General features: G+C 43.9%; 1 protein-coding gene across 1 annotated transcript in view; it reads right to left on the minus strand.

The window, feature by feature from the left end:
• Positions 1-7,399: 7,399 nt before the first annotated feature.
• PRPF39 (pre-mRNA processing factor 39) overlaps positions 7,400-25,350 on the minus strand; it is a 464,264-nt gene continuing 446,313 nt past the window's right edge. Inside the window, exon 15 of the mRNA XM_078659680.1 lies at positions 7,400-8,344. Within this exon, the coding sequence (XP_078515806.1) occupies positions 8,288-8,344 (57 nt within the window). The 3' untranslated portion in view covers positions 7,400-8,287. The remainder of the gene's footprint in view (positions 8,345-25,350) is intronic.

Genomic DNA, 25,350 nt, shown 5'->3' on the forward strand with positions numbered 1-25,350 from the left:
CCACAGGAAGCCCCAGTCCCTACTTCCAATAGAAGGTCTAACCCTAGCCCTGAAGTAAACAAAATCCGTACGGGGTAACCCAGTATCCCTCCTTGAAACAAACTTATGTTCAGCCTCTCTTGTTACAGTCTGGGAAACTTTAAAAGCCTACCTGAGAGGTTGTATCACAAATAGAGCTTCGTATCTGAGGAAAGTCTATCTATCGAAAATTCTAACTCTCGAAATGGAATTAGAGAAAATCGAGCAGAGACTGGTGGCATCACCTGGGTCAATACAAGATCAAAATAATCTCTCTGATCTGAGGAATCGGTTGGACAATATACTACAAGAGAGAGTGACTAAGGTGGGAGGCTAGCAACATTTCAAACTTTGAATTCGGGGAAACAGCGGGCAAGATTTTGGCATGGAGGGTTAAAGCAGATCAGGCCAAAAGTCATACAAGAGGGATAAAGGTCGTAGGCGAAAATGATCTTAGAACATCAAATCAAGAAATTAGCATCGCCTTTAAGGAATTCTTTGAGGAAATATACAGGGAAGATATCCCTGATAACCAACTGTTAAGAGATATATGGTTAAACCAGATTCCTTTACCAACCCTGTCACCCATACAACGTGATGGGATTGAGATGGATATCTCCGAAATAGAAGTAAGGAGGGTCATTCTGTCACTCAAACATGGTAAAGCTGCAGGTCCGGATGGACTTCCCGGGGAATTATATCGCGTTTGGTTGACGAAATTGCCCCTACTTTAACGGCCCTCTTCAACAACATCTTGAGGGAGGGTTTTGAGCCTCCTCGGTCATGGAGTGAGGCTACCATAGTATTGGTTCCCAAATCTGGCAAAGACCCAACGTTATGTGGGTCATATCGCCCAATATCTCTATTGAACAGTGATTATAAGATCTTCACTTCCATCTTAGCGTCTAGAGTGGGCTCAGTAGTGGGGGAAATAATTCACCAGGACCAGAAGGGATTTATGAAAGGCCGCCAGCTTTCTGATCTAACGTACCACCTCGTGGGGGCAATAGACATCGCCTCAGCCTTCTCCCTCCCGCTGGCAACACTCACCTTAGACGCGGCTAAAGCCTTTGATAGGGTAAATTGGACCTACCTCAATGATGTGTTGAAGAAATTCAACTTCGGGGAGAGATTCTGTCGTACTATCAAACTTATGTACAACTCACCATCAGCCCGGCTCCTAATAAATGGTACACTGTCTGAGGCATTGGGGATTTCGAGAGGCACTAGGCAGGGTTGCCCACTTTCCCCCCTCCTCTTCAATTTGTACATTGAACCGTTTGCAGAAGTCTTAAGACGAGATGTACTCATTCCATCTTTTAGGTTTGGAGAGTGGGAAAAGCGGGTAGCTCTTTATGCAGACGATATTATAATCTTTACTTCAGATCCAGAGACAACATTCCCAGAGGTAATAAGGAGAGCCATAGAGTTTGGCCGTATCTCGGGCTATGAGATCAACCCAAGTAAAACAGACATCATGGCTTGGAACATTCCTGACACAGTTAACCGTAACCAACTCGATGAGATATCTGGGTATTCGGATAGTCCATGACATCGACAAAATCGCCCAAGTTAATCTCGCGAGAGTCTCTAATGAAAGCAAAAAACTCTTAAAATCTTGGTCTAGTCTCCCACTGACTGCCCTTGGCAGGATTAGTCTGATGAAGATGTCCATTCTTCCTAAATTCACTTTTATTTTTAGCACTATCCCTCTCGCTTTTGATAACGCGGCCTTGGAGAAATGCCAAAGAGAGCTTAATTCTTTTGTATGGTGGTACAAATTGGCAAGAGTGGCATGGAAGAAACTGAGAAGGAGGAGGGAAAAGGGGGGATTGTCTCTGCCTGATTTGCAGTATTATGCGTGGGCATTCCAACTGTCTCACTCAAGAATGCTCTTAAAAGTCCCAACTAATACATCCATAGGTCTCATGTTTAACGCGATGTTGACCGGAGCAGGTTTACCAACTTATGGCTATATGTTCAAATACGGCGACCAGAAATACTTTAAAAAAGTTAAATTAAAAATTCTTATGTCCCAAGCGAAGACCTGGTTACATATAAGGAGGAAACTAGGATTGCCATATTATTCTAACTTTGCACCCATTTGGGAAACTCCGGGTTTGCCACTTTGTCTGGAAGACAGGCTGACAATTCCGCTGAGAGAAGGAGGAATAGTAACATGGGGAGACCTGTTGGCAGGCGAATCATTGAGGCCTTGGGAGGACTTACGGGACCAACTGGGCTCAGTTTTCGAGGTTTAAATTTTTACAACTAAACAGTTGGTTTAAAGCAATGAACAGGTCAGGGGTAACATTTGGGAAGTGCAGCACCACTGAAGAGAAATTGGTAGGAAGACCAGGAGGGGGTAAAGAAGTCTCGCAGTGGTACTGGAGTCTGTTAGAAGAGATAGATGGAGATTTTATCCTCCCGGAACAGCTATGGGGCATAGAACTTGGAGCCCAGAGTATCGAAATTTGGCAGAAATCCTGCACCCTGCTATACAAGTGTGTTAAACCAGCATGGCTTAGGCGTAACCACTTCTTTACGATCCATCAAGCCTATTTTACCCCTCTAAAACTGTCTAAATTCGTTCCAGGGAAAAAATGCAATAAATGCAATTACATCGCAGCTTCAGATACTCACATGTTTAGACTGCCCTAATCTATTGCAGTTCTGGAATGAGGTAAAAGCGACCCTGGATTTGATACTTAATATCTCGATTTCTCTAACACTCTCCCTGATTATTTTTGGATGGGACAACAGTATAAAGGGCCATGCAAGGACATTTCTGTTTTATGCAATATTACTTGCAAGGAGAGATATGCAAGGTTTGGATTGAAAAAACACCACCAACACACGCAAACTGGTTAACATCTTTGTATTCAACCTCTAAAACTGACATGTTGAGATCAGGTGGCTCACATAACCGGGCGTTTTGGAACTATTTGGTTCAGTGGAAGCGATAACCGGGGTTTTTTTTTTTTTTCCTTCCCCGGTCCAATGAATATTATGCCTTAGTAACTCCAAGAACTAGGCCCCCTCCATTTGGCTCCAAGGCTAGTTCAACTGGCGTAACACCAAGGTTGGAGTCACACCCCGCCCTCTCTTCAGGCCATCTCCTGCCGAGGGTAATCAACAGCATTTTCAGGTGCAGTGGGAGGCTCGCACTCTGAGCTAACAAGTGCTTGGCAGTTGGAGGCTGAATAAGAGGAGGATCAGGCAAATGAGGACAAAAAAAAAAAAAAAAAAAAAAAAAGAAAAGGAAAAAAAAAACCAGTATCCCTCAGAACCTGGGCGATATATTTTCAAAATAAACAGTGGTTCTGTCGGGTATGAACCTAATTGCTTTAAATTATATATACATTTTCCAAATCTTACAACCTGTGCTTCGTCATATATACATTAATTGGGATTATTTACAAAAGATAAATCAATGCAAATCCAAACCAGAAAAACAGAGAAGGGTCAAAAAGGGTTTTAATCACCAAGTTTGCTCATTATTCATGAGTAGTTTTTAGTCAAGACCCTATATAAATGCATATAAAATAAAGCGGTCATCACATATCTCATTTTACAATAAACGGCGCAACAATTAAAGTGAGCGAATTATGACAAGTTGTGCTCAGGTGATAAAAAAGTGAATTATATACAAGTGAAAGGGAAAGAAAGCAATTATTAAGCCAGTTTTTAATAGTCAGTAATCATGCGGTCCAGTATGCATATAATTCAACTTTTTGTATCCTGGATTCTGTCGAGTTTTCGGCTATATATTATTATACATTATAGCCGAAAACTGTGATAAACGTAGTCCACGAGTGGGCGAATCTTCTGAACTGCCTGATCAGATCGTTTAAAATAATGAAGTAGTTACTTGGCTAAGGATGAGGAATGCATTAGCAGTCACCAAGAAGGATTCGATCGACTATTAACAAGCGCCAGACACCCCATAAGTAACTTTTTGAAAATGAATCACGCCAAGTAAAAAGAGCCTGATTCCATCAGAATATTCGGACAGGATTAACCGCCTGATTTGAGGACAATTCAACAGACACCTCTAATAATAACCGACATAGGATTTCTAGGCGCCACAACCCCCCCCCCCCCCTCCCTTCACCAGTCCTGAGGAAGACCCGCTTTAGACCCACAAACTAGGCATCGAGAGGGTCGAAACGTCGACGACAATAGATTATAAGACCAGTGGACAGAATCCAGGATACAAAAAGTTGAATTATATGCATACTGGACCGCATGATTACTGACTTTGAAAAACTGGCTTAATAATTGCTTTCTTTCCCTTTCACTTGTATATAATTCACTTTATCACCTGAGCACAACTTGTCATAATTCACTCACTTTAATTGTTGCGCCGTTTATTGTAAAATGAGATATGTGATGACCGCTTTATTTTATATGCATTTATATAGGGTCTTGACTAAAAACTACTCATGAATAATGAGCAAACTTGGTGATTAAAACCCTTTTTGACCCTTCTCTGTTTTTCTGGTTTGGATTTGCATTGATTTATCTTTTGTAAATAATCCCAATTAATGTATATATGACGAAGCACAGGTTGTAAGATTTGGAAAATGTATATATAATTTAAAGCAATTAGGTTCATACCCGACAGAACCACTGTTTATTTTGAAAATATATCGCCCAGGTTCTGAGGGATACTGTTTTTTTTTTTTCCTTTTTTAATCATGCGGTCCAGTATGCATATAATTCAACTTTTTGTATCCTGGATTCTGTCCACTGGTCTTATAATCTATTGTCGTCGACGTTTCGACCCTCTCGATGCCTAGTTTGTGGGTCTAAAGCGGGTCTTCCTCAGGACTGGTGAAGGGAGGGGGGGGGGGGTTGTGGCGCCTAGAAATCCTATGTCGGTTATTATTAGAGGTGTCTGTCGAATTGTCCTCAAATCAGGCGGTTAATCCTGTCCGAATATTCTGATGGAATCAGGCTCTTTTTACTTGGCGTGATTCATTTTCAAAAAGTTACTTATGGGGTGTCTGGCGCTTGTTAATAGTCGATCGAATCCTTCTTGGTGACTGCTAATGCATTCCTCATCCTTAGCCAAGTAACTACTTCATTATTTTAAACGATCTGATCAGGCAGTTCAGAAGATTCGCCCACTCGTGGACTACGTTTATCACAGTTTTCGGCTATAATGTATAATAATATATAGCCGAAAACTCGACAGAATCCAGGATACAAAAAGTTGAATTATATGCATACTGGACCGCATGATTACTGACTATTAAAAACTGGCTTAATAATTGCTTTCTTTCCCTTTCACTTGTATATAATTCACTTTTTTATCACCTGAGCACAACTTGTCACAATTCACTCACTTTAATTGTTGCGCCGTTTATTGTAAAATGAGATGTGATGACAGCTTTATTTTATATGCATTTATATAGGGTCTTGACGAAAAACTACTCATGAATAATGAGCAAACTTGGTGATTAAAACCCTTTTTGACCCTTCTCTGTTTTTCTGGTTTGGATTTGCATTGATTTATCTTTTGTAAATGATCCCAATTAATGTATATATGATGAGGCACAGGTTGTAAGATTTGGAAAATGTATATATAATTTAAAGCAATTAGGTTCATACCCGACAGAACCACTGTTTATTTTGAAAAAAACTAACCCTAGCCCTGGTCCCAACCCTCCATCGATTGATTCACACACCCAGAAAACAATCAGAAACCTCAAATAAAAAACAAATGAAAACTCTAACCCTAATTCAATAGAAACACTAGATACAACCACCAATCTGCACACATTTAACAACCAATAGTAGACTATATAAGGGCCCACTGACCTCAGACAAGGTTTGCTGGCCTGGGAGTTGGAAGCTGCTCCTCCATTTAGAATCTCCCATGGAGACAGGCAGGCCCAATCCACACCCTGGACCCCCTCTGGCAAGGGCCAAAGAAACTGTCCTCCAACAACACTCCCCGTAAAAAACTCCACTCACTCTCCTAGCCAAAAAACAAACTGCACAATCCCCCCAAAACACAGCCCACAGCAGACCACCGCCGTCCCAGAGCAACCCCCGATGCACAACATCCCTGCCGCTAGGGATATTGTACTGTGTGTTTTGGAAAGGCCTGTTATTGTACAGTATGATATGGTTTGTCATTTTAAAGTATGGTGTGGCCTGTCATTGTATTATATGGTATAATATGGTCTGACATATTATAGTACAGTAGGGCCTGCCACTGTATTGAGGTACTGTTCTTGCTTCACTTAAGTGAACCGGAATGCAATTTCGATAGAATATACAATCTTGCACATTATACTTTTCTTAAGAAAGAGATGCCATAGACAGCATTGATTATATTGCAAAATATGTATAAAGCACATTTGTGTTTACATGGCCTCTAGGGACTACTGGAAAAGTGTCTGATGTACTCTGGTGGTAATCAGTATTCAATCCGATTTGCTTTTGAGGAATGATATACATTCTGACATAAAACCTGGCTTTGTAACAGAACGAAATATACCTGAACAAATCTAGACTCTCTCCATTACCATTTTTCCAGCAGGTATGTTTTTCATTAAAGATTTAATGTACTCCATGTTAATTTAAAAGTTTTAAAGATAAAAGCTTCTAGCACTGTATGTTGGCGAGTGGTGTTTTCCAAATTTCTGTCTGTAGCATTCATATGAAGGATAGGGTCAATATACAAGGTCTTTGCCAGGAAGATCAAAAATATGAGTGACTCGAGTTGGTTCAGTACAAAACCTTGCAGAAGTCCGATAAAAACACAAAACTATTCAAAGTAATTGATTCAAATAGATAGGTTTCCAACTATTTATTTTGTTTCTGACCACGGAATCACTTCAAGAACAATATCTAGAAATAAAAAAATACAATATAATGAGGTATTTTGTTACATAGGTAAAATTACAAAATATATAATTTTGGAGAGAGTAGCTGCTTTGTTACTGTATTTTACTGCATGGCATCACAAACTGGGAAAGCCGGTCTTGAGTGCTCATCCATGTATAACAAAGTTGTCTTGAAAATCACCAATATCAAATTGAACAAGGCACAAAAGAGTAAATTGAGCCAACCTAGGGTTCCAGAGGTGGACAGTTTTGATTGCTGAGGAACAGAAGTGTTGGTAGCAGTAGAACCTTTGTATATTATTCAATCACTAACCCTGCAAACTCAGTAACTTTGCATGCACGGTCAGTCAAAACTGGATATTAAGAGAACTATAAATGCCTACTTTGAAAGTTGCAGCAAAATGTGGCCATTCCAGATCAGGGTTGAATAAAAATGAATAAGCATGTGTTAGCTGTCACTTTCAACGAAGATAATAAGTTGCATCAAAGAGAAGGGTAACATGAAACAAGATAAACAGGTCTCTGGACAAATCCTTTATTATTAAACCAAAATGTGATCAGCATGATCAAAATACAATATGCTTGCTCGAAAGGTATGCAAACATCCCAAATACAAGAAACATCTGTTAATATTGCCTTCTTAAAAATGGGATTTCTACTTTAGGCCTAAACACATTGCATGTGCAATAATAAATATTACTGTTTTAATCTCTTAGATGGGTGGAATAATGTTTTATTCCCACAAGTGTGCTTACTATACTTCTGTTTAATATATACAACAATGTGACACATTCCTGTCAAATGTGAAGAAACATAAGTAAGGATTACTGAAAAACTCTTGTAGCCTCAAGAGCGGAAAACACATTATGCTCCTGACTAGTGAGAACATTTGTCATAAGGGGCTGGAAGAAGTAAAATAATTTGCACCTGTTAACAAGAAGTCTCCTAAACCAAGAGCAAAGTTTCCAAATTACATTTATTTTAAATGTAATGTCTGTACAATATGGCAATCATGTGAACCTGTGCAGAAGAGAATTTCTCCCCACAATTCATAGTTTATATGACTGAACAACATAAGGTTTCAAAAAGGCTGTATATAGTGCACTATGCCAAATCCAAATCATTCCTCAATATAGGCAGAAAGGGGAATCTGTAGTTCTATATACACATTTCTATTTCACTATGTCCAAATTGCCATGGTATATAAAAGCTGATAAACTTATTTTGACAAGTTCATATATTAGATGGAATTTTTGTGAAAATTCACTTTTTCATCAAAAAAGGGACACATTTACTTAATGTATCACTGTGTTTCTCTTTGTACCCATCCCCCAACATTAAAAAAATATATGCAGCTTCTCTCCGGTTTTGCTGAAATCAAGCATTGATGTCCACAGTAGCTCATCAAATCAGGTGGAGGGTGACGTATAGTATTGAGAATAATTCCAGGAATTTTGATAATTGTACTGAAAAGGAAAAAGGAAAGTTTGTTTGCAACTAAAAATTGTCAATGTTTGTCTATTCTGAGAAAGTAATTTACAGCATGCAACCACAACAATGCTAGATGAACACTTGCATCTTATGATAAATATCGATCAAAAGACCAAATGTGACAAAAATCCACGAATATTCCACCACACCCTTGCCCCCAAAAAAACCCACAAACAATACTTACAAGTATCCTAAAGGTGCTCTTTTCTATGCCGGGAATTTAAAATGCAATACTTATTCTTCGAAGATTGTAAGCATATCTTTAATTGAAAAAGTTACATAACATTTAACTATTTGTTTGTAGCCTGTTGTGCAGTGGATTCATAAATTCACATGCTCTGCACATTCCTGCCATTTAGTGCTATTTTCAAGTTTATCTTCGAAGACGTCTTTGGCCTCAACATATCTCTTAACTCTTTCCTGAAGCCCACATTGCACTAGGACAAAGACTCCATCTTATATTGTTCCTCTCGCGAATATATTGTTCCCCCGCTAAACAGTTGAGTGGAGCAGGCTAGTAAATTGTATACAGTGTGTTGTGAATAAAGAAAAATAATGTAGCTAAAGAACAGCTGGGATCTTTGCTCACATAAGGGGAAGAAGGCAGGGCATGTGATGCTACAGCACTACAAACTACGAACAGTAACATTTCCCATTTCTAACTAGCGCTGTGTAGTTCACATGCTCCGCATAAACTGTAAAGCAGTGGCTAGCAAGCATAAGCAATATGGTTTTTAATACAGTTTGGCCAACCAAAGCCTCTTAACTTATGGATATCAACATCTTGAGGAAAGGCGTGTGGTGTTGACCATTTATCAACCTCATAATATCTGCTATTCGTAGGCCATCGTAGCTCCCTTCTGGAATGTGTCTTGGCAAAGAATGCATTCTGTGCTTTGTCTTGGAATAACACTTTTGTATTTAAGTGTCCATTGTGCCAGTCTTGCCTTACAAATAGTTTTTCCTATGTTGGGTTTTGCAAAAGCCACAGTTGCTTTGGGCTGCAGATGAATTTTGTTCTATTAATATAGTGCATTTGTGTCTTAAAATCCAATGTGTGCAGTGCCCTTTCAGGCACTGCCTCAGTGTGAGTTTTGGAAGACTATAGGCAATCCAACTGTGATTCACATAAAAATGGAAAAATCATTTGAGGAATCTGGGGTCGAAGTTCCCACTCATGGATTTGCTGTCTCTGTCTGCTGAAGTCTGCAATCTGATTGTTTACTCTTTGGAAGATGGTCATGAGGCCAATGGTGCCCTAGGAGGAATAAACATTTTAAAGCCCACCATACAAGCTAGCTCTAACAAGGGTCTTGAATATTGATCTATGCTGTTTTTTAAATGCAAGCAGCTAGATATTATTGAGCAGAAGTGTAAGGTAATTCAGCTTTTTGTAGGTACACCAGGTACAGATTATATCATGCACGGATACTCTGCGAGGACTTTCACGCTTCTTGTAGGATTTACTTGCACTTCTTGGGTAACTGAAGGTGCCTAAACTCCAAGGTGCCGCACCTGACACGCATTTGCCTGCCTGCCTACTAAGCAGCTCGCTGCTCCCGCCCCGCGGGAGCCGCTTCGCTGCTGCACGGACAGGGACACTTTGTTCAACAGGACTCCAGGTCCCAGGAGCCTCGCTGGAGTGCTGCACCTGACACACATTTGCCTGCCTGCCTACTTAGCAGCTTGGCGCTCCCGCTCTGCGGGTGCGCGCCGGGCCAAGCCCGGGCACGTTTAAGCCTGTTGGAGATCGGGCTGGCCCCCCTCTCTAACCTTTGTGGCTGCCCAGGTCAGTTGTTGTCTACTGTTGCCTATCCTCCGCTACACCTTGGTCATTAACCTTTTGGCAACTCTGACCTGTGCGTGCTTTCTGTCCCCCCCGCTAAAATGAACACTCGCGAGGGTTAATGTAGATCGGCATTGACTGGGGAAAGTGTCGTTGGGACCCTGGACCAATTTTTAATCAGAGCCAGCTCCGTCTCGGCTCATGAAATTGCTGTTACCGAGCGACGACCCTCCCTTGATCCCCTACAAACTAAACGTTCGTCGCTGGGTGGCTTGGTATCTGCACGCTCTCCAGAACGCCCCCTAGTCACAATCATTGATTCCCTTGACCCAACAAGAGGCACTAGTCAGTCCTCACAGATGCGCCCAGAAGATTCACCATTACTGGAGGAGCTAGTTAGCCCCGTACCTGTGGAGGTGGTCAAAGAGGGCGTGTCCGGTGGCATACATTCACGTATTGCCACAAGGTCTGCCCCTAAACTACCTATGGTGACCACGGTCGCAACACTGGAGCCGGCGACAAAGAGGGGGAGGGGGCCCTCAAAGGCAGAAAAACTCCAAAGTGCAAAGCACTAACAGGAATGGCAGGACAGCATCCCCATTGCTCCCAGTTCTCCTACCTGCAACCTCTACTCCAGATTTATTGAGTGGCCCCTTGACCAATACTCATGAGGCTTTGTTGGCTACAGTTGGGGCTCTTCTTTCGTCCTCCTTATCTCCGATCCTCGACAGACTGTCTTTGATAGAGGAAAGACTAACTAACTTTGAGCTGCATGTTGCATCTAATTTCTGTTCCATTGAGAACACTTTGGGGAAAATTAATCGGCCACTTGATACTGTAACAAATGTCCTCTGTGACCCTGTAAACTTTAGATCCCCTCCAGTTATACATCCCTCACCTAATCCTCCGCCTGTGCCCCTTTGTAGGAACGGTGTGGTGGGCAATGCTCCTAAGGATGTCCTAGTGCCATTGGGGGATCAGGAGGGTGAGTTAGGGAACATGTCAAGTGAATTCCCTCAGCTGATTCAGAGTTCCCCTAAGGGGGGATGGCAGTAGACTCCGGGGCAGGTCTCTGAGTAATCACACCCAGCATTATTCTAACTGTGGGATTGGAAACCAGCCCAATTCCGCCCCTGGGCATAAGAACCGTGACCCCCTAGCCATTCATAATCCCTCGGGCTGTAACAATGGTTCTATGGTCCTACACCTCCCACCGGCTGCTGCCCCTCTGGTGGTGGTCCTAAAGAATGTACCACTCTTACAAGGGCAGACGGAATCCACCGAGCAGCTAATGGCCAAAACAATGCACTGGCTTAGTGTTCAATTTAAGGTGGAGGGGGTACCGGGATGGGATATCTGCAACCATATGATTATGGCTAGACGTGCACCTTCGGTTGGACACTCCATAAAGGAGGGGTGGGGTGATTGTGTAGTTGCCAACTTCAATAATGCTCACGTTGTTAGATTTCTACTGGGTTATCGAGGGAGTAGAAACCATTGGCGTCCCTCTGGGAAAAATCTCACTTCTGCCTTTAGGTTTCTTCTACAGGAACAATCATCTCTCTCTGCAAGTGGGCGGAGTAGTTCCGCACCACAACGTTCTACAGGTGGCCCCTTGAATCTAAACCTTGTTAATAGATTTGCCCCCTTGTCAGGCTTAGACTCATGCGATTGACTGCCCCCTGTAGCTTCATCTGTAACTGAGGCACAAACTAATCAATCTGCCCCCTCTGCTGGGTTAGTTCCAAGCTCTCAGCTGGCTACAACTAGGGGGTCTGAGCATTTGGAGGCCCTGACACTTAGATCGGGTGGAAGGTATCGCCACAAGTATATTAAGTGTGTTATCGTGGAATGTTGCTGGTTTATTACCAAAGACCTCTTTTTTTGACTGGTCTACTTGGTTCTATGATATCATTGCCCTGCAGGAGACCTGGTCCTTGAGTACAATCTTTCGACAAGAATATCTGGCCTTTGGTAAACCGGCTATTACAAACCCCAAGGGACGTCCCTCGGGAGGTTTATTGGTTTGGGTAAGACAGCGGGTGGGTCTCCAGGTAGAACTTGGGATTGATAACCCAGATACCCAGGCTCTTAAAATAAATTTTGACTATTACTCCGGTTTTATATTGAACAACGTCTACGCTAGAAGTATGGCCGGTGGGAAAGCCTCACCAACCATCACTAGTCTAGAGCACCTTATTAGGTAAATGGAAGGCTCAGGTAACTGGGTAATTGCAGGGGATTTTAACTGTACGTCTGAGCCGCTTGGCTTAGAGGATGCTAGTCTTACTAGCGAAGAGGATGTGAGCTGGGGTGTTCCATTTCTAACGCTCCCCCCAATTAATAAATGGACGGAGGCAGTTCTCCAATTAAAAAGTTTGACACTGGAGGGTGGGCTTGGGGCACTCAATAGGAGAACTAAATCTGACGGTAAAGGTAATCCCACTTTTAATAATGGGAGAAGAAGTAGCAGGATTGACTACATTTTTATTAATTTAGAATTGTGGTCAAGACTAAAGGATATGGAGGTTTTAAATAGACCAGAGAGCGACCACGACCCATTGTCATGGACACTGGAGGTAAAGGGTCGCCCACTGCTGAGGTCGGGCTCGGAGATTGCTATGGCAGATGTTGCTATGTCCCTTGACTGCCGAAGATTAAAATGGGCACGGGTATCGGAGGATGAGGGTACCATGCCACTGATAAGGTCTACTCTTGATGAGTCCCTTGTAGCCCTATCCGATTTTAATTCCAGTGAGGTTAGCCTTACAACTCTTATAGAGGCCCACGAGTCCCTGTTTACTAAGCTGAAAAGCTATTTTACAAAAAATACAAAAAGGTCTTTTGTCCTTCCCACCCACAAGGCTGCGAAATGGTACGATGGGGAATGTAGGGTAGCTTTAGACAATTGTCCCAAGCCATAAGGGTGGGCTCCACGCAGGAGATAAGGAAACTCAGGGCAGACTATAACGCCACCCAACACAGGGCAAAGAAAGCCTTAGATGAAAATAGATGGAGGGACCTCCTAGATGCAATCAATGGGAAAAACTGGTGTTGGTTCTGGCACATAATAAAATGGGGTAATAGCAGTGCTGGTCCGGATCCAGTTAATAATGTTCCCCCTGAAGTTTGGGTCGCTTATTATCAGGCCCAATTTTCATCACCCGAAGAAGGTACTGGGCACCTGCCTTGTGTAGAGACACCTGGTCGGGATTGTATTCCGGCGGACATATATAAATCATACCGGGAGAACTGGGTAAAATACATCCAAATCCTTTCTAATGGCTTGGCCAGAGGGGCCCCTATTCCGGACTCCTGGCCCGGGGCTGTAATAATCCCCATATATAAAAAGGGAGATCGCGCTTGTCCCTCCAACTACAGGCCCATAAGCCGGTTTTTTTTTTTTGACACTCTTCAAAAAGTTGTGGCGAGATTAGTGCTAAGCAGGTAAACAGGTGGATAGATGAGAATGAAATACTAACCACTTATCAAGCAGGCTTTCGTTCCCATGTTCGCACCATCAACCACGTTTTTAGATTCATGTTGATATACTGGAATACAGTGGTCTTGGCAGGTGGGACACTATGCAGCATATGTAGACCTCAAACCTGCATTTGACTTAGTCCCCCGACCCAAGATGTGGGATACCTTAGGGAGGCAGGGATGCCTGCTGAGATCCTATCCTTTATTGTAAAACTCCATGAATCAACATATGCCCAAGTACGTTGGGGTCAGCAGGGTGAGTTAACAGACCGCTTTCCTGTGAGCAAGGGAGTAAGGCAGGGGTGTGTCCTGGCCCCTACCCTTTTCTCATTGTTCATAAACAATGTTATCTCATACTACACTGATTTTCCTACTCTTGCGGGATCTAGGTTTCCGCTCTTAATGTTCGCAGAAGACACTTTAATTCTGTCCAAGACTCAATCTGGTCTGCAACGTGCCCTTGATCGATTCACCTTGTTCTGCAATGACCATGATTTAGTACTTAACGTCGGCAAGACGAAGTTCATGGTCTTGCGTAAACGTAAAGTAGTTAAAGTTAGAGTGGAAATGAATAATGTGCCCCAGGAATAAACTGACTCCTTTGCATATCTGGGTGTTACTTTGGGCACACGTCTGAATTGGAAGGCACAATTAGATCTACTAGTCTTAAGGCATAATCAATTAGCAGGGGCCCTGTTAAAAGAATTCCGGTTGTCTCAAATCAAACCTGTCCATATACCAAGGGAAGGTTAGAGCTTCAATAATATACGGGGCAGAACTATGGGGGTTCGAAAACTTAGCACCATTAGTCTTAGCCCAGAACACGTTTTTGAGGGCATTGACCGGCCTTCCTCAATCTTCCCCTCTTAGGTCCCTACTATTAGACCTAAGATGTATCCCTTTTGAGGCGGCTGCGGGTTTTAGACCACTTGCCTACTGGCGAAGACTTTGGACTAACCCAGAGTTAGCTCCCTATGCAAAAGCTGCTAAGTTTATTAGAGATGCTGACAAGGCTAACACAATCCCCTGGCTAGGAAAGATTAAGGCATTGTTATTAGACATGGGCCTCATCCACTTGTGGGAAGACCCAGATGGGAATTCTTGCCCACCAAAAAAAAATCTCAAAACCTTATATAGGGACATGGTTAACGTAAAGTCTTTGTCCTCTGTTTCTAGTGGTTCCCTTACATGCCTGTTTTTAGATTTTAAATAGGAGTATAAACTGGAGGCCTATTGGGACACTATCACACGTCCTGGTGGTAGAAAACTCTTTCATCAATTTAGATTAGGAACACTACCCATAAAATCCTTCACTAAAAAGTGGGGTGATGCCCGGGATACTAAATGTGATACTTTTGTAACAGTGGACGAGACTTTATCGCATGTATTGTTTGTGTGTCCTGCATACAAGGGCCCACGACAGAAATGGCTTAAGCCGGTTTGTAAAAACCTTGGAACAAGATCAAGCCATACTGCTTTGCGCATTTTAAAAACCGGAACTACTGAAGCCATTGTCATTGCTATGGCTAAGTTTCTGAGTTGGACTTGGGTCCTCAGAAGGAAAAATTCGCAAGGCAGCATGTAACATGTTTCTTATATCTCGGTGTCCCTATGTTCCCCCTAGCCAGTCATCTTAAATATTGGAGACTATAACCTAGCCTATGTAATTTTGACCGGAATGTCCTGTGATCCTGAATTTTCCCTTTTAAACATAATTACTGTTTTAATTAGTTTTGTTTTAATTACCCATGGGATTGTAAATTATATGCTCTCTTAAATTAATGCTTTCTATGAGATTTTATGCCTTTTATATTAGATTGTATTTGTCTATATGTGTCTTTTATGATTGTTTACGATCGAATAAAGACGGAAATTGACTGAATTGACTGATATGGGATCGCTTTTGTGTGGTGGCGAAAAAGCAACAAAAATCTGTTTTGTGAAATTCTTTCGTTTTTTTCTACATAATATAGTAGAGCTCTTCTAACATCTAGTGTGTGTAAAGCTTGTTCTGCTACAGAATCAGGCTGAGTAAAGAACACAGGTACCTCAACTGATTGATTGATAGGAAAAGCAGAAACTACTTTAAGAAGAAATTTGGGATTGGTTCGAAGAACCACTTTGTCTTTGTGAAACTGAAAGAAAGGCTCTTGAATAGTTAATGCCTGAAGTTCACCAACTCTCCTTAGTGAAGTGACTGCAATGAGAAAAGCAACGTTCCATGAGTACAACTCTATTTGACACCTGTGCATTGGTTCAAAAGGTTGACCAATTAACTTAGTAAGGACTATGTTTAAGTTCCATACTGGTGCAGGTGGGACTCTTGGAGGTATCACTCTTTTTAATCCTCCTTTAAAGGCTATAATCACTGGTACTCTGAATACAGGTAAGTGCCTGTTTAGTAAGTATGCAGTTACTGCTACTAAATGCAAGCGAATAGATGTATAGGCAAGTCCATATTGCTGTAAATGTAAGAGATAACAAATGAGGTTTTGCACTGAAGCATCAAGAAGATTGATGTTATTGCTGCAATAGATAAAGTGTTTGCATTTTGCTGCATAACATGCCCTAGTAGTAGGCTTTCTAGCCTCTTTCAGGATATTCATACAGTCTGGTTGGGAATTTTAAATAACCAAACTAGGACTTCAGGAAACAAATCGTTCGGTTGAGTTTATTGGTATTTGGATGCCAGATTTCTCCATGGCTGAGTGAGGAGACTGGAGTTGCGATGCAGCTTTTGGTGTGGAACTACTGAGAGCTCCAGCAGAGTGGTGAACCAAGGCTGACGTGCCCATGTGGGAGCTATGAGAATCAGTTTGCAGGATGTTTGTCTGAGCTTCCGAACTTTTAACGGAATGAGTGGGAGAGGCGGAAAACCGTAAGCAAATATCCCTGACCAGTTCATCCATAGGGCATTGCCTTTGGAGAGCGGGTGTGGGAACCTGTAGGCGAAGATAGGGCATTTTGCGTTTTGAGCTGTGGTGAACAGGTCAATGTGAGGAAATCTCCATTCCTGAAAGTAGGGGAGGAGAATCTGGGGATGAAGTTCCCACTCATTGATTTGCTGTCTGTCTGCTGAGAAGGTCTGCAATCTGATTGTTTACTGCTGGAAGATGGCCATGAGGCCAATGGTGCCCTAGGAGGAATAAACATTTTAAAGCCCACCATACAACGCTAGCTCTAACAAGGGTCTTGAATATTGATCTATGCTGTTTTTTAAGTGCAATACCAAAGGAGATGATGGACGGAGAGCTTGAGCAAATCAAACACTCACCCCCAGTCAACTGATCTGGGTTTAATCCATCATCATTCTCTAGCTCACTCCACCACCCCAGTTCAGACATGGCCATATGCAAATCAGTCTGACCCTGTGCCTCATGGGAACAGACCAGCCCAAACTGCAAGCCAGGTCTTCCCTGGACCGGAAACAAGCATCCTGGGACCGGTTTTGGGTTCATAACCTTTATCAGCCAGGCTATCATGAAACCAGTGGCAGAGTGAGCACGTCTGGGCATACCAGGGTCAAGACTGATTTGCATATGGCTAGGTTCAAACTGGAATGGCATGGTGAGCAAAAAAACGATGGATTAAGGCCCAGATCTCTGTACTGGGGTGAATGTATGACATTGTTCTGCATTCTGTCCAACTGTTTTTGCATTTGTCACCCCGACGGGTATGCTCAGACTTGAGTCCCGTGCTCTCCATGCTACTGGAACCAAGCTATCCTGGCTGAAAGCCCGAAACCGGTCCTAGGATGCTTGTTTCCAGTCCAAAAAGGACCTGGCATTGCAGTTCGGGCTGGACTGTTCCCATGGGGCACAGGGTCAAGACTGATTAGGATATGGCTTGGTTCAAACTGGAATGACATGGCGAGCAAAAAAACTATGGATTTAGGCCCAGATCTCTGTACTGGGGTGAATGTATGACATTGTTCTGCATTCTCTCCATCAACTATTATTTTTGCGTTTTTTTAAATGCAAGCAGCTAGATATTATTGAGCAGAAGTGTAAGGTAATTCAGCTTTTTTGTAGGATACTTTGTGAGGATCGACTGGTTTGTTTATGGAGTAATGTGCACATCTTTTACATAACACACATGTAACTGGCTTTTAAGCTTCTTCTAGGATTTACTTGCACTTCTTGGGTAACTGAAGGTGCCTAAACTCCAAGACCTCAAGTGCTAGGTTCACTTCCTTGAGGCTGGGACGTCAGCTGTTCCCAGACGACAAATCAGCTGGTCTTCTCTGATAGTTTTTCATATACATGCACAGACAATCTATCTAACAAGCACTGAATGCCATGGCTGCCTTGTACATGCTTAAGAAGACAAGGATAAGAAAGGATAAGAGCCATGGACATGAGCCTTATTTGCCTCAGTACCTATAGGTACGTGGGAGTGGATGAAAACAGTAAGCAAATATACATGACCTGTTCGTCCATAGTGCATTTTGCATGGACAGTGGGACAGGGTACCGTGAGGTTAAGTTTGAGCATGTGGCTTTTTTTGTGGGCGAGAACTAAAAAACACTAGGTATTTCCCATTTCTGAAAACAGTGCTATGCTAAAGTATCTGGAGATTCATCTTCCATTGGTGTCCCTGTTGATGCAGCCTGATTAGCATGTCCCAAAGTCATTCCCGTCCAAGGCAAGTGCTCCGCTAGGGGCTGGATGTTACTGCAAATGTCCTGTCAGATTGTTGGAGCTAATGGTGGCAGACGACTAAGCTCCTCTACCTCATTGGATGTAAAAAATGGGTGTTTATGTCTGCTTTTATTAGGACAGTTTCCTGCCGAATGAGCATCCAAAAACACTCACTGAATCAACTGTATTGATGTCAGGTCTAGCAAGATGATGTGAGTTTCAATTTGCTCTAGCATCCAGCTACCCTGTACAGCGCTGTTGTTCAAATATGCTCCAAACTCCATGAGTGAGGCGCCTGTGGTAATGGTCATTTGAGGGTTACGGTCCAATCATTGTCTGCCCAGTATGAAATGTATGTTCTGGTAACATCAGACTACAACATTCTGGGCTTCACTCACCATAGAGCTTTTCCAATGACCCGCTGCTTGCGACAACTGCAGTTCTAGACATTCTTACAGTGGCACATGTGCATTTCTGCACGTGGGACTATAGCTATAGACAAAGCCACCACAAATAGTTTCATTACTGTCCTCGCGTTCTGGAAAAGTGGTATCAGCCTCTGAAATGTAATTGCTCTCTTGATTTCTCTTAAATCTCATTGCCTGTAATGAAGTTTATTCCAGCTTCCAGAAACGGCTGAACTTGCTGTGAGCTAATATTTTTGACACTTAACCCTAACCACTGTATTAGTGACACTATAGCTTGACTGTGGGCTAGATACTACTGAGGGACACTGTTCTTTATCAATCAGTCATCTAGGTATGCAAACACATTGATGGTACTATGGCACAGATATGCTGCAACGAGTGCTGGTCATTTTGCAAAGATTACAGCTGTTGGGACCTTTAGAGGTAGAACTTTGAACTGCTAGTTTTGTTCCATTACCACAAATTGGAAGTAACTGTTCTGAGCCAAATGGATGTGGAAGTTGATGCCCTTAATGTTGCAATTTTGAATTGCTTTGATAGGGTGCATTGATTTAGTGGACCAAAGTTAGGAACAAGCTGCAAGGTCCTTTCTTTTTAAGGTAATGTGCCTGCACATCCTCTTATAGTGATTGTTTATGTCTAACTGATTACATGATGTTGAGAGGGTATATTTGATGTTGTGAAATTCCAAACAATATCCGTGTTAAACAGACAGTGACTAATTGTTTAAGGCAATTTCCTCCCTTTGTGGTAGAAATAAAGAGTCTTCTCTTTTTTGGTGCTCTTTGAACCAGAGAAATGGATGTCAAGTCACTGTTTTGCGGTTGAGGTGCCCTTTCTGGAGCCGTAGTATCCTTTCCTCTACCACTGCTTCTGTAAACACTTTAAGCACATCCTTTATGCATCTGTTGGTCTCTCAAACCTTTGCGTTACAACCTAGACTTAGACTGGTTCCTTTAAGTTGTTAGTTGTGCATTTGGTCATAACATTCAGCGTAGGGAAATAATGCACTAACCTATTTTTGACAAAATTTCCACAAGGATGTCGTCCTTGTTTTCAACTACACATAACTTGTCCTTATGACAGTCTGCAGCACTCTGGATTTCAGCATGATATTATGTGGTATCACCATTAGGTTAATGTTAAAAAATATTTATAAAGAGCAACGTTCACCAGGTAGGTTTCTTGGCGCTAGGGGGGACGGGCTCCTGATGAATCAGTGGCTCAGATTAAGGTAGGCTTGTTGAAAGAGCCAGGTTTTTAGTTGCTTTCTAAACTGGAAAAAGGTGCCGGTAGTGCGTATTGAAAGGGGAATAGAGTTCCAGAGTTGGGGGGCAAGTGTCGAGAAACTAAGGCCTCTGTGTTTTATACGCCTGAACCTGGGGATGGTCAATAGGGATTGGCCAGTGGATCGGAGAGTGCGGAGGGGCGTGTATTTCTTGAGCCTGTTGTAAATGAACTTTGGGCGGGCATCAGACAATGCCTTATATGTAATACAGCCAAGCTTAAAGGCACCACGTTGGCTCACAGGGAGCCAATGCAATTTCTTCAAAGAAGGTTTTACATGCCGGCGGGTAGGGAGATGCAAGATTAGTCTGGCCGCCTGGTTTTGAATAAGTTGCAGGCGCTGTATTTGATATGCCGGGATGCCCACATAAAGGGAGTTGGCATAGTCTAAACGAGAGTCTAAATGAGCGCTACGATAACCAGGGTTAGCGCTTCTGAGGAAAGGAATCTTTTTATTCTTTTGATTTTCCGCAGAAGAAGGAAGCAGACCGACACCACAGAGCTGATCTGAGATTGCATTGACAGATCGTTGCTGATTTTTACCCCCAAACTTTTTACCGTTGAGGTGGAGACGGGCGGGGAGCCCAAACAGTGGGGCCAAAAATTGGAGCTCCAGGGATTAGAGGCACCGCCGGTCAAAATTTGCTCCGTTTTGTCGGGGTTCAATTTCAACTGGTGAGGACTTTTTGGGCAAGGCTCTAGGCTTTAATTGTCCTACGGCTCTATGCTACAGTCGTTCCATGGATCATCACCCTCCAGAGGTGGTGCAGGGTCAAAGTATGGATCCCGATGACTATAGTAGTCCCAATCCATGTGAAAAGAAAATAGAGGCTCAAGTGGTGATGTTAGTATGAGTGGTGAATGGTGTCTTGCTGGAGGCTGTCAAGTAGGCAAAGGAGGTTGTGGAAACGACTAATAGCCCACTTTTTTTCTTTCAGGTACAGCATGTAGGAAGCTGTCTCTGTATATACTATACCAAAATGAGGTATAGTGTGCACAGAGTCCAGTGGAACCCCCAAAGGTAGGCAGAGGTAAAAGTAGATCGCACCTTATTCTCTATTTGAAGGAGTGGTGGAGAGCAGTAAGGCTTAATCATAGAGTAGTGTTAAGCATTTGTTGTACACACTCAGAAGTCACTCACTCAAAGACTGAACTCAGACCAATTTGTTTGTATCAAAAAAGTTTAGTTATTCTATTTCTAGAACCAAGCCAAGCCTGGTGCAGGTGAGTGAAATAATTTGCAAGTTTTTATGCAGTGAATTACAGTTGAATGCAGGTTCAAATGCAGTTGGTTGAGTTACAGGTAAGTCAACAGTTCAAAATTACTTTTCAGTTACTTTACAGATTACTTTGCATGTTACTTTGCATGTTACTTTTTAAGTTACTTTTGCTATTCAGTGCGATATGCCGAAATATCACACTGAGACATTTCCTACACCAAAAGTAAGTAATTCACTTTTAGTACGATTGCAGTTTTTCAATGTTTCATACAAACCAACTCCACACTTAGAAGACTTTTCAAGGAAAAACAGTCAATGCACTCCTATGGAAGGGAAATGAAGTTAACGGTTTGTAGCCAAGTACTTATTTGCGGGAGTTGGTATTATGGGGTTAGAACCAGGGTTCCCCCTCAGCAGCACTAAGGCGGCAGAGTGCTGAGGCCCAATGTTATCCAGTGGCGGATAGGGGACCTCGGGTTGGTGGCTGCTCACGGGCAGGCGACAAAGTTGAGGGAGCAAAGCTCCTGGTGTTAAGCTCAGGGCAAAGGGGCTTCTGAGTCAGCACCCAAGGTACACCCGCTGTGGCACAGGGGTGGCTGGGTGCAGCGTGCTGTTTTTGCGTTGGGTGCCCTGTTGATTTCAATGGGGATTCTCTGGTTGCAACAAACACTGCAGGCTCGGGGACGAAGATTTTCTGGAGGTGACCACTGGTTTGAGAGGTAAGTTGGAATGCCTGGTTATTCTGGGGCACAGTCGGTTGGGCCACCCAAGGCCCTGGGACGTCGTGTGTAGGGGTGTCTTTAGGCATCAGGTTTCCTAACCAGCTGCGGTCGGGGTCAGGGGGATCCTCCAGAAAGGGGCTGCAGGCATCGATTGGAGATTCGAGGCAGGTCAGAGACCACCAGATCTCAGGTCAGGATTGCCGTGGAGACCTACTGTGGTGTTGGGCCACTCAAACTCGGGCAGTGGGCGTCGGATGCAGAGTGGTGCAGACTGGCAGATTTGGCCAGAGTCTGTAGGTGAGCAAATCCGGTACTCATGGGAGACAGTCTTGGTTTGGGAAGGCAGGGCAGGTCCTCAGGGTTCTTGGGGGCTGCAGGACACACCGGGATTTCGCTGGACCAGGTTTGAGGCTGGGACAGTCAGTAGGGTTGGGGCCAAGTCAGTAAGCATCCTCCTCTTAGTTCAGCACGGCTACTTGGGTCCTTTCCTTGTCGGAGGAAGTAAGGTTCAGGATTCCCCCTAAATACTAGATTTAGGGGCGTTACAGGTAGGTTAAGGTCGGGACACTTCCTTGGGGTGGGTACACCCCCTATTATGCCACCCTCCAGAGGGAGGCGGGCAAAGGCCTCTCTGATTGGCTGGGTCCGCCCATCTGCAAGATGGCAGGTACTGAGAGATGTGCTTCACCTTGCCTCACCCATCTGAGGGGTGGGGTTGGCAAAGGTGGGAACACCTCCCTTCCTCACTTGGTTTTCCTGCCAATTCTCCCGCCAAAGTGGGGGTCAGAACCGGTGAGGTCAGTTGCTGGAAGCAGCAAATGGCTGGGGTAGGTCACAAAGGCAGCAAGTCTTTAGAGCTTCCCCTGCTTTGACCCTGCCCATCCTGGGAGAGGATGCTTGGCACCTCGTCCCAGGATGTGCATTGTTCCAGACCCCAGAGAGCCGAGGTCCAGAAACATATCTGGTGGTGGCAGCTGGCGAGCATTGTTCCAGACCCCAGAGAGCTGAGGTCCAGAAACATATCTGGTGGTGGCAGCTGGCGAGCAGCCACTCAGCCAGGACACTAGTGTTAGGTCTTTTTTCAGGGGAATCTCTAACATGCCCTCTGAGTTAATCATTCGATAAATCTCACACTGGCATCAGTGTGGATTTAATGTGCTGAGGAACAAGTTACTTACCTTCGGTAACGCTTTTTCTGGTGGATACAGTATCTGCCTGTGGATTCCTCACCGTGTCAACATCCCCTTGCATCAGCAACATTCGGAAATTCTTTTTGTAGCTTTGCGCCGACGTGGACGACATCACAGAGGCGCGCCGACGTGGACGACATCGCAGAGGCACGACGCCGCGCGCGACTCCGCTGACGTCACCGACTCCATAATAGGCCCACGTCGGCGTTATGACGTCAGTTCCGCCCTTTTTTCCGTGCCTTCGAGGCACACGGACGGACCAACATCAGTAGATATATACACAGTACACAAATGTCAAGATAACACACAGTGTGAAACCAAGCAGAAAAGCAATAGCAATAAAACTTTTCCTTCAACAATAATAAAACATATTAACATCACAGTTACTCAGGTATAGAAGAGTGGACAACGGGGAGGCGGGTGGGTCAGTGAGGAATTCACAGGCAGATACTGTATCCACCAGAAAAAGCGTTACCGAAGGCAAGTAACTTGTTCTTCTGATGGATACATCTGCCAGTGGATTCCTCACCTTGTGAATAGATTCCCACAGCAGTCCCCACTTCCCGGAGGAGGGTGTCCACTCTCCTATACCAGAAAATCCTGGAGGACAGAACGCTTAAAGAGGCCTTCCCTCCTCACTTCGGTATCCAAGCAGTAATGCTTCGCAAAGTGTGGAGGGAGGCCCAAGTTGCCGCTTTACTAATGTCCTCAACAGGAACATCCCTAGACAAAGCAGATGTTGAAGACTTTGCTCTAGTAGAGTGGGCTCTTATACCCTCTGGAGGTTCCTTACCAGCCAGGGCGTAGCAGATCTTGATGCACAGAATGATCCATCTCGAAAGTGTGCGCTTGTGCACAGCTCTTCCTTTTCTGTAACCAGCAAATCCAACAAACAGCTGGTCATCAACTCGATAGTCCTTAGTCCTATCAAGATAAAAGCTCACCGCCCTCTTAGGGTCCAGACGGTGAAGCCGCTCCTCCTCCTTGGAAGGGTGAGGGGGAGGATAGAAGGTAGGAAGGGTAATAGACTGTCCTAGATGGAAGGGAGTTATCACCTTAAGCAGAAAAACAGCCCTTGTCCTAAGAACCATTCGTTCAGCATGAATGGTCAAGAATGGGGGCTTCGAACTAAGAGCTTGAAGCTCACTTACCCTCCTTGCCGAGGTAATTGCAACTAAGAAAACAGTCTTAAAAAACAACAACCTCAACGGACAATTATGTAGAGGTTCGAAAGGGGAACCTATTAGAAAAGTAAGCACCAGATTCAAGTCCCATTGAGGCACGATAAAAGGAGTACGAGGACATTTATTTGTAAGGCCCTTAAGAAATCTTAAAACAATAGGAGATTTAAATAAGGACGGCTGATCCGGCAGGCAGAGAAATGCTGACAAAGCCGAAAGATAACCTTTCACTGTAGCCACAGCAAAACCTTGCTGCGCTAAAGAAAGAGCAAATAGTAGTATATCTGACAAACGAGCCCTCAAAGGGTCAATGGACTTCTCTCCACATCAAGTCACAAATTTAGACCATCTGTAAGAATAGATGGACTTAGTGGAGTCACGCCTGGCCGATAGAATGACATCCACCACATCATGTGGGAGAGAAAAGGAATTCAGGTTGCCCCGTTTAATCTCCAGGCATGAAGGTGTAAGGTCTGGAGGTGGTGGTGTAGAACCTGCCCCTCCATCTGAGAGAGGAGATCTGCCCTGAAAGGGAGGTGGGCGCGGTGGGCACGAGGAGAGGTGGAGTAGATCTGTGTACCACACCCTTCTTGGCCAATCCGGGGCGACCAATATAACTTGGGCCCGGACTTGGCGAATCTTCCTCAGAACCCGAGGAATCAAGGGTATGGGAGGAAACGCGTAAAGGAGTTGCGAGTCCCAACTCAACTGAAACGCGTCCCCCAAGGCTCCCTGCATCGGAAACTGGAGGCTGCAAAACGACAGGCAGTGAGCATTCTCGCGAGGGGCGAACAGGGCCACCTGAGGAGTCACCCACGTCCGAAAGACATGACAAACTACCTCTGGATGAAGCCTCCACTCGTGGTCGGCTGAGAACTCTGTCTGCATGCACGTTCAGAACTCCGGCCAGATGATTTGCCATCAGACAAACCTGATGATCCTGAACCCAGGACCAGAGACGCAGAGCCTCTCTGCAGAGACACTGCGACCCTACTCCTCCCTGCTTGTTCTCATACCACATCGCGGTGGTGTTGTCCGTCAGGA

This window comes from Lissotriton helveticus, chromosome 9, assembly GCF_964261635.1.
Source record: "Lissotriton helveticus chromosome 9, aLisHel1.1, whole genome shotgun sequence".
Lineage (NCBI taxonomy): Eukaryota > Metazoa > Chordata > Amphibia > Caudata > Salamandridae > Lissotriton > Lissotriton helveticus.